The sequence below is a fragment of the Mus caroli genome, unplaced genomic scaffold, assembly GCF_978045245.1.
Source record: "Mus caroli unplaced genomic scaffold, Mus_caroli_1 scaffold_17, whole genome shotgun sequence".
Classification (NCBI taxonomy): Eukaryota; Metazoa; Chordata; class Mammalia; order Rodentia; family Muridae; genus Mus; species Mus caroli.
In genome coordinates, this window is record NW_028227272.1 from 92,318,686 (window position 1) to 92,328,414 (window position 9,729).

The 9,729-nt window shown below is 45.9% G+C and overlaps 1 protein-coding gene across 12 annotated transcripts in view; it reads left to right on the forward strand.

Moving 5' to 3' along the window:
• Kcnj15 (potassium inwardly rectifying channel subfamily J member 15) overlaps positions 1–8,989 on the forward strand; it is a 44,433-nt gene extending 35,444 nt beyond the window's left edge. For 8 of the 12 annotated variants that reach the window (XM_029470454.2, XM_029470456.2, XM_029470452.2 and 5 more), the window contains 2 exons: positions 192–277; positions 3,963–8,989. In XM_029470454.2, coding sequence (XP_029326314.1) covers positions 208–277; positions 3,963–5,101 — 1,209 coding nt within the window. In that variant the 5' untranslated portion in view covers positions 192–207 and the 3' untranslated portion in view covers positions 5,102–8,989. Of the gene's footprint in view, positions 1–191; positions 290–3,962 lie in introns of all 12 variants that reach the window. The other 4 variants (XM_029470458.2, XM_029470459.2, XM_029470457.2 and 1 more) reach the window with 2 other exon arrangements.
• Positions 8,990–9,729: the final 740 nt, after the last annotated feature.

Below are 9,729 nucleotides of genomic sequence, written 5' to 3' on the forward strand. Positions count from 1 at the left end.
GGTGGTAGCAACGGGGCTTCATTCTTAAAAATTCTTGGCCATGTAGCCTGTCCTGGGCATCCTGCCAGATGGCCAGGGATTCGAAGGTAAATGCCACACCCAGTGCTCTAAAGGAATCCTCAGGGACCAGGCTGGCTGGGTGCTCTCCGTTCTACCTGTGAACAGCACATGTCTGTCCCTCTTTCTTTCAGGCCATAGCAGAGCCCCATGGTAGCCAGGTGGGAGAAGGGGAGCGAGGACGCGCCACTTGCCCTGCAGAAGATTCCTGACCTACAGAGTGAGTGACCAGGTAGTAAAGGGCTTGGAGGGCAGAGGGCTATAGACTGGGGGCAGGGGTTGGAGGATAGAGGAGGTGGCTGCCCTGCGACCTTCCCTTAGCTCTTGTTTCTCCCTCAGAGAGATCCTGAGCCATGCACTTGCAGGAGGCCACAAGTCCCAAGCCCTGATTGCTTGGATCCCAAAGCCAGGTGCTCAGGCTTGCAGCCAGAGCTTACCAGAAACAGGAAGGCACACGGTTGGTTCACCCCAAGCCAGTTCAACCCCCCAGCAAGAGTGAGGGAGAGACAGGAGGGAGAAACAGAAGCCCCAGGAACAAGGCCACAGTCCCCAGAATCTGAAGAGCGCTGTACAGGAAGAAGCGCCTCTTCGGTGTGCAGGACACTCACGTTTCACTTGTCCTGGAAAAACTTAAGCCCTTGTTTTGGATTCAGTGGGCTGAGTGGCATGCCTGTTCCCCAGAGCTCTCCTTTCTCTGTCTTTCTCCTTAAGCACAGCCGGCCGGCCGCTTGCACACTTGCAGGTAAGCTGTGCTTGCCTGTGGCAGAGCTTCTGCCACAGCCTGCTTCTGCATTCAGTATGGTAGGCCCTTTCCAAGCCTCAGCAGGGTTACTTTCTCCCTCATTATAAACTAAACAGTGTGGTCTGAGGCACAAGAAGGAACTTCCATGCTCCCTGCAATGTCCCTGGCTCTAAGGAATAGATCCTAGGAAGTGTAAAGTAGGCTTCAAGAAGTTGAAGCTCTAAGTAACTTACGGTCTTCCTTTCAATGAAAACAAAACGTGTCTTTCCAAGAAAAAAAAATTTTTCAAAAAGACCATTTCAAGGGGTGTTCACAATGAAACAGGAAGATTTAATGGCCCGTGGCACCATTTTACATCCTGAGTAGGTGCTGGCCTTCAATGGGGACTCTTGTTTCCATGAGAGATTTGCCTGCATTCATTTTAAAATGAATTTTATTGCCCAAATGCCCCTCTACCAGAAAGATTAGTGCCTGAATCATAAGACAATGCATACCCATTTATTGCTTTTTAGAGGGGAGATCCCCCCCCATTCTTAGAATACCAATGAGGTAGGGGAAAACCATGCCAGCCAGGTAGAGTTCCCCTGTAATCGCCAACATTATCTTTTCCGAGAATGTTGGAGTCATCAGTTTCCGTCAGCAGGCAGGTGCTATAAGATGCTCTGCGGCCTTGAGGCTGGCTCTTCCCCTGCTGCTGGCTGCCGAGGCAGGGCAAAGGGCTCACTGGGGCTGAGTGGGGAGCCCAGAGCTACTTCTCGGTAGGTTTGTTTCTTTTCTGCGACTGCGTTAGATTTCTCCACTACATATCCTTTCTCTTGTTCTTAAAATAGACTCCTCCAGCTGGCTCTATTTTGATCTAAAGAATGGAGCAGAATTGTGTGTGTACCTAAATATCACACCTAAAGTGACATTGGTAGCACTTGTCTAAGAATAACCTGCACAGCACTGGGGATGTTCAGGAAGTTTAATTACTTGCTACTGGAAGGGCTTTAGTTGCTTGATAATTGGGCTTTTCCTAAATGTCATCAGAAACAGGAGAAACCATAGATGCTAAGTTATTCACTTGGAAGAGGGTGGCATAAATGAACTTGCTCCAACATATGCAAGTTAAAAGGGAGGTCTAAATAGGTATCGATACTGCTTTGTCTCTGAAAACTTGGAGTAATATTGCTACACCCAAACTATTTTATGAGTAGTCAATCTGACATTTATAATTTCATAAGTAAGATAAGTTCTGGATCTGGCCAAGCAAGCTTTAAATAAATATTATCATGATAAATCATTGAAGCTGACTGTACACAAATGCTGGTAACACTTTTGTAAGAGATTTGCATAACTTCTGGTATAATCAAGAGAAAAAATAACTTATTATGTTTTTAGAGTAAGGCTTTGTGAAGGTGCTAATTTAATCACGACTGTCACAGTTCTTCTTTACCTAATCATAAATACAGAATTACCCAGAAAGGGGCAATCTCAATTGAGGAACTGCCTCCACCAGACTGACCTGTAGGCAGGCCTATGGGGCATTTTATTGACTGGTGACTTATGTTGGAGGTACCAGCCCACTGTGGGCAGCACCATCCTCTAGCAGGTAGGTCTGAGCTGTATAAGAAAGGTAGCTGAGCAAGACAGAGGAAGCAAGCCAATAAACAGAGTTCCTCCCCAGTCTCTGCTTTAGTTCCTGCCTTGGGTTCCTACCCCGACTTCCCTCACCAAGACTTGTGGCCTGTAAGATGAAATAAACTCTTTCCTCCCAAAGTTGCTTTTCATCAGTGTTTTACCGAAGCAACAAATAGCAAACAATGGCAGAGATCGGTACTGAGGATGGGGTAAAACCCCACACTGGCATAAAGGACTTACTCCCAGTTAAAAATTAAAGAGATGAGGTCTAGAGAGGCTGAAAGTTTTTGTGGCCTCACATAGACAGTTTCAGAGTCAAGAGTGTCATCTATGCTAGTTCTTTCAAAGCTTAGGTCCCTTACTCAGCTGCTTCCACAGCTCTGGTTCAAGTCAGCTAGCCTGGCTCTCATAGTTCTATTTCCTTCCTTACATCCACACTCAGTGTTTCCTCGACTTCTTGAGTTCTCTATCTGTAGGTTGGAGATGCTGAGGCATGAAGATACTGGGTGCGGTTGCACCTGCCCTGGACATATGCAGACATCGTTCTAATAATTATTCCCCAAGCAGACAGCACAGTATTACTTCACCATGTATTATGCATACCATGTTAAGTTCAATAAATGATCTGGAGATGGTTTAAAGTACTAAGATTGATATGCATAGATTGCATGCAGACAGTTTGTCATTTCCATGAAGGAATCATGGTTCACAGCTGGCCTTTATATCTATAGGGCGTTTTCGAAACAGGGAGTCCCTGGAAACTGTCTCAGTTTTACTTCCTGTTGCTAGATAGCATGACAAAAGCAAATGAGAGGAATCATGGGGAGAAGGTTCAGGAGCTAAGATGCTCTACTCTTGCAGAGGACCCAGTTCCCAGCGCCCAAGTCAGTCAGTCACCATCACATGTAGCTTTTATAGCTCTGGGGAATCTGATTCCTTCTTCTGACCTTGGCAGACGCAATCTCCCAACACACGTATATGCACATAAATCTTCTGTGTGGGAAGCAACTAAGTGGAGAAAGGGCTTGTTTTAACTAAAAATCAGATTCCAGTTCGTCATGGGGAGGAAGTCACAGAGACGGGAACCTGATACAGCCGGCCACATCATCCCCATCTAGAGAAACGGAGCACAGAATACATGGCTGCTTAGCCCACTTTCTCTACTCTTGGTAGAGGCAATCAGCTGCAGAATCAGGGCCCCCCGACTAAGGAATGGCTCCACTTATAGCACACGGGTCTTCCTACCTTAACTGATGGAATCATAAAAATCCACCGTAGACACACACACACCAGCCAACTCGACCCAGACAATCCATCATTGAAACTTTTCTCCCCGTGTGGTTTTAGATGATGCTGAATTGATGATTAAAACTAACTGAAAGGCACCAAGAGACCACTGTATATTTAGTCTTATGGCACAGGGTAATAGAATATAGTTATTGCCTTCGGTAGGAGATTAACACCATACTGTAACAAAGGGATTCTGCTATTGCCTTTTCTGCCTTCTTGACGTAAGTCACATCTTTCTTTGTTATTTCTTTAGGTGGTTCAAAGATGGATGCCATTCACCTTGGCATGTCCAGTGCCCCACTGGTGAAGCACACCAACGGGGTTGGACTCAAGGCCCACAGACCCCGAGTCATGTCGAAGAGTGGGCACAGCAATGTGAGAATCGATAAGGTAGACGGAATCTATTTGCTCTACCTCCAGGACTTGTGGACAACCGTCATCGACATGAAGTGGCGATACAAGCTCACCCTATTTGCTGCCACCTTTGTGATGACCTGGTTTCTGTTTGGAGTGGTCTACTATGCCATAGCCTTTATTCATGGTGACTTACAACTTGGGGTATCTAATTCCAACCACACACCCTGCATTATGAAAGTGGACTCTCTCACAGGAGCATTCCTCTTTTCCTTGGAATCTCAGACAACCATTGGCTATGGGGTCCGTTCCATCACAGAGGAGTGTCCCCATGCTATCTTCCTCTTAGTCGCCCAACTGGTCATCACCACCTTGATTGAGATCTTCATTACGGGGACCTTTCTGGCCAAAATTGCAAGACCCAAAAAGCGAGCCGAGACCATTAAGTTCAGCCACTGTGCCGTCATCAGCAAGCAGAATGGAAAGCTATGCCTGGTCATCCAGGTGGCCAACATGAGGAAGAGTCTCCTGATTCAGTGCCAGCTCTCTGGAAAACTCCTGCAGACACACGTCACCAAAGAGGGAGAGCGCATTCTCCTCAACCAGGCCACTGTCAAATTCCACGTGGACTCCTCTTCCGAGAGTCCCTTCCTCATCCTGCCCATGACCTTCTACCATGTGTTGGATGAGACAAGCCCCCTGCGGGACCTCACACCCCAGAACCTAAAGGAGAAGGAGTTTGAGCTGGTGGTGCTTCTCAACGCCACGGTGGAGTCTACCAGCGCCGTCTGCCAGAGCCGAACGTCTTACATCCCGGAGGAGATCTACTGGGGCTTTGAGTTTGTGCCTGTGGTTTCTCTCTCCAAAAATGGAAAGTATGTGGCTGATTTCAGTCAATTTGAGCAGATCAGGAAGAGCCCGGATTGTACCTTCTACTGTGCCGATTCTGAGAAGCAGAAGCTTGAAGAACAGTACAGGCAAGAGGACCAGAGGGAGCGGGAGCTGAGGAGCCTCCTGCTACAGCAGAGCAATGTCTGACTCTGCCGGCCTCTGGGCATCTCCTAACCAGGGCTCCTCTCAAAAGCAATGGCTGCCATGAACACGGGATGGGTGGCCCCGCTACCAAATCACACAGACGTGCATGGCCATCTTCCCCTTTGTTCTGATGGCTAAACATGCATTTCTGAATATAAAAAGATATCTTCAGAGTGCCTGGTCAGAGATGAACACTCAAATTCAGATTTCCCCCCACCCCTAAAATGGAGCTATACATTGAAGAACTGAGTGTAGGAAGATGGAGAGAATTTCCCGCTGGAGGGCAGACACAGCAGTGCTGACAGTGGATGGCATGTATGTCTATTCAAGAACATCTGCTCATAATGCAAAGTATTTATTTAACCCACCTAACAAGGGCATTGGTGGCTGAGGTCTGAGGTGTAATTCACTATTTGCTCATAGCACTGCTTAAGAACGCACTCCTTCTCATGTTCAAGTGCATACGTTTTTATTTGCAATGACGGTTATCTGGATATGACCAAAAAAAAAAAAGTTGGGAAAGCAGGGACTTAAAGCTTGCAGAATAATACAGCCATTTTATTTTTACATTCTTCCATAGACTTTGTGTGGAGCGAACATCCTCAAATCAGGAATCAAGAGTTCAGAAAATATGTCCATCTCTTGATTCTGTGGTCCCCATCACTTCTGGAGGAAGAATGTACTAGCCTCTTTTTCCTTTAAAATGTCCTTCACAGACAAGCCAAATAGCACCATTTAGGGACATATTGGCAACACGCACAGCTGGGTTTCAGCCAGGCTTCCAGAAACCTCAATGTTGCAGGCTCTGAGTAATGTTTGCAATGTCATCTGTCTAGATCCACATTGGAAAAAAGGAGCGTGTGCATTCCGAGTCCATGTGCCCTCCAGGTCTGCCCTCTTCCAGCGTTATCAGTCAACACATCCATCTCTCAGCTATCTCAGCTTTTCCCTGGGAACATACCTTAGCCACAAAGAAATTGCACAGAGTTACTAATGCCTTAAGAATGAGACAGTTCCCTGAGAGCTGTGACTGTCGTCATTGTGTTAATTCATGGACTGAAGACTACAGTCACCACAAAAGAAAACTGAAACCGTGTCACAAATAGGAAGTCTGCATTAGATGCTGCAGTTTGCAGCTCATGACACAGAGAAGAGGAGCCAAGGGGGAGAGGTGTCTGTGAACAAGAAGAGCCCTTGAGCAAGGACCTAGACAAATATGTAGTACAACTCAGTGTTACAGGGGTAACATTTTACCTCTGAAAAATATAGGAGTATAATGCCTGCATTTCCTTGGGAAAGAGAATTAAGCAGGCTAGGATTGACTGAATAGATAAGCGCTGTGTGCTCATTTTATCTGGACAAACTAGAAATTCACTCAAGTGCCATGTAACCATGAATGTGTAGGCAATACACACACACACACACACACACACACACACACACACACACGTTCCTCATACAATATGCCAGAGTGTGCTCTGGCTCTGCAAACACAATACCAGGCATGTGGGGTCAGAGGTCTCACTAAGAAAGTCTACCAAGTTATCCTCATGCTTATCTGATTCTTTAAGAAAAATGAACATTTGGGCCCAGAGAAACTGGGGAGACTTGAGCTGGATGTAGCTGTTAGTGTGAACAACTGCACACCCCGTCATAACCGTGAGAGGCCACATTCACACTGTCTTTCCTTCAAACAACAACAAAATGTGGAAATAAAATCTTTGGGTTGGAACCGAGCTAATGTAGTGAGAGCCTGAGACCCATGGAAGAAAAGTTTGCAGAACGATTTCTATTAAGGAAGATTTAGGGCTGGAGAAATGGCTTGGTCGGTAAGGGCTACAGCTCAAATGCCTAACACCCTTGTAAAATGCCAGGGAGGAGTTCATAAGCCTATAACTGCAGGATCATGGGGAGCTGAGACAGGGGGATCACTGCAACTTACTGGGTACCAGAGAGCTCCAGGCTCAGTAAGACACCCTGTCTTAGGAGAATAAGGCAGATAAAGGAAAGTGACCTATTCCTCTGGCCTCTAGACACATGCATGCTCTCCCCACCCCACATACCAATCTGTCTGTCTGTCTCTGTCTCTCTCTTTCCCTCTCTCTCCCTGTCTCTTTCTGTCTCTGTCTCTCTCTCCCTCCCTGTCTCTGTCTCTCCCTGCCTCTCCCTGTTTCTCTCTCACACACACAGAGAAAGACAGAGAGAGGTTAAATCATTCAAGAGAATTTTTTCCACTCCTTCCTGATTTCATGGCAGCCTGTGTTAGTTTTCCCCCTTTTCTGAACTGTTAGATGTTTGCCCATTCAGACATTAGTCCCTTCCACTATTAATCTTGTGTATTTGTGTCACATATTACAGTAGAATCAATAGGAAAAATCATGCCATGAGGGCGTTTGTGGTGGCCTTTCTATTGTTTTATGAAATTCCTCACCCAAAATCCACTTTGGTGGCCATCTGAATCTGATTAATCCCAGTAACTCAGCTTGCTTCTGTTGTATACGGTACACATGGTAACACGCCAGTCTCAAAATTGTCTTTGTATAATCACTGAGCATATTTATTCATCAAGATTTGGAATATGTGATCATTTGAAAATTTTTTGTAATACACACCAATATATTTGGTGCCTTCAAAACCACTGTGTGGGCCAGGCGTGCTGGTACATGTCTGTGATCCTAGCACATGGGAGGTGGAGGTACCAGGATCAGGAATTCAAGGCCAGCCTCGATGACATAATGCCTCCACGACATGAACCCCTCTAACAAAATATGTAATGTTGAGGTCAATAAATCATATTGTAACATAATATCTAGTAATTCATTCTATAGTTGACTGGTTTGAAACTTAACATTTTTCAGAATCCCTTAGATATTATTTTGAACCACATATCCTCATGTTAATGTACCGGTGGAAGAGTTAAATGATAAGCTTACTGGATGTTATCTAGACAGCTTGCTGATGGCAACAGATTCGGAAGAGTCATCAAAACAATCGAGTGTTTAACCTGAAGAAAGCTTTGTGTTTATTCAGAAACTCAATGCATTCACTTTCTCGATGACTCTGAAATTGTTCTTCATTTGGGAGACCACAAGGCAGCAGATCAATGTATACCGTAACAAGCCACGTCTTCTGCCTTGCCGCCTGTGACCGCAGACAAAGGAGAGACGCACCTCTGACCCACACAGTGAGCCACTTTGGGTCGAGGGTGGGAGTTAAACATTGGTTCTCTGTTTTCTTTTTCATGGGGAAATTAACAGTGACGTTTTTTAATATCTAAAAACAAATGCATAGTGGCAAGAAAAAATAATATTCATTAGAGTGGATCAAATATTTAGATAAATGTAAACACCCATTTTGTTTGATCTTTAATTGAATTAAATTTCTACTTTGAACTGGCTGTGGTTTTGACATCACTGAAGTGTAAAATTGTATATTAATTAATCAGGGCTCATAGGGGCTCATGGAGGCTGAAGTGACAATCGGGGACCCTTGTGGGTCTGACCTAGGTCATCTATCAGTTATGATTGTATAGCTTGGTGTTCTTGTGGGACTCCTGTAGGGGGAGGTGTGATCCCCTGATTGGTTCTTGATTGTGTCAATAAAGAAGTCAAGAGCCAATTGCTGGGTCTTGGTAAAGGGAGAAGGTGGGATTTCTGGGTCCAAAGAGGAAGAGAAGGGATGAGAAGGAGGAGAGAGGCTTTCAGCCAGGTTTTGGAACTAGAAGCAGGAACAACCACATAAGATGTTGGGATAGCTAGAACCGAGGCCTCCAACACTGGAGGAAGCTGGCTGGCTGATATAGGTTAGCTGATACGGGTTAGCTGATAAGATTAGGGAAAGAGATTTCAGCACCCAGCAATTGTGCAATCTGGCTAGTTTTAAAATAACAAAGCTCTCTAGTGTTTTTCTTCCTCAGAGCTAAGGTGGCAGGAGAAAGAGAGAAGATGGGGTGGTTGGTGATGGCTTGACAAAGCTAGCCGGGAGGAAGAGGTAGCCAGTGGAGCAGGGATAGCAGCTCCGGGCTTTCTGAGGTTGGGGGGTTGCTTGTGATAGATCTGGAGCTAAGCTGGGAGCTACACGCAACAAACTCCTAACGGGGAGTGGGGTGTGTCTCTGCCACTTTTGCCTGCTCTTGGGACCCCTTTCCTCCTAGTGGGTTGTCTCATCCAGCCTCGATATGAGGGTTTGTGCCTTATTGTGACTTGTCATGCTGTGTTTGTTTGATATCTCTGGGAGGGCTGCTCCTTTCTGAAGGGACATGGAGGAAGAGTGGAGGAGAGGGGAGGTGGGAGCTGCTGGGAGGAGTGGAGAGAGCAGAAACTGAGGTCAGGATGTAATGTGTGAGAGAAGAGTAAGAAAGAAAAAGCAGCAGTGGGGAGGTGAAAGCTAAGCTTCAGCCATGTTCCCTCTTCCCCATCTATGGCCTCCAGCTGCGTCCTATTTCCTTGGCACCAAACAGGCAAATCATTTACCTAATCTAAAACCTGACCACAGGAACTTTTGCTTTCCAATTCTTATGCTGTAGAACTAAGGGAGGCAATTAACAGGGGACCTGAGTTTGTTTCCCAGCTCCCACAGGGCAGCTCACAACCCCCTGTAACTCTAACTCCCTGAGATCCAATGCCCTCTTC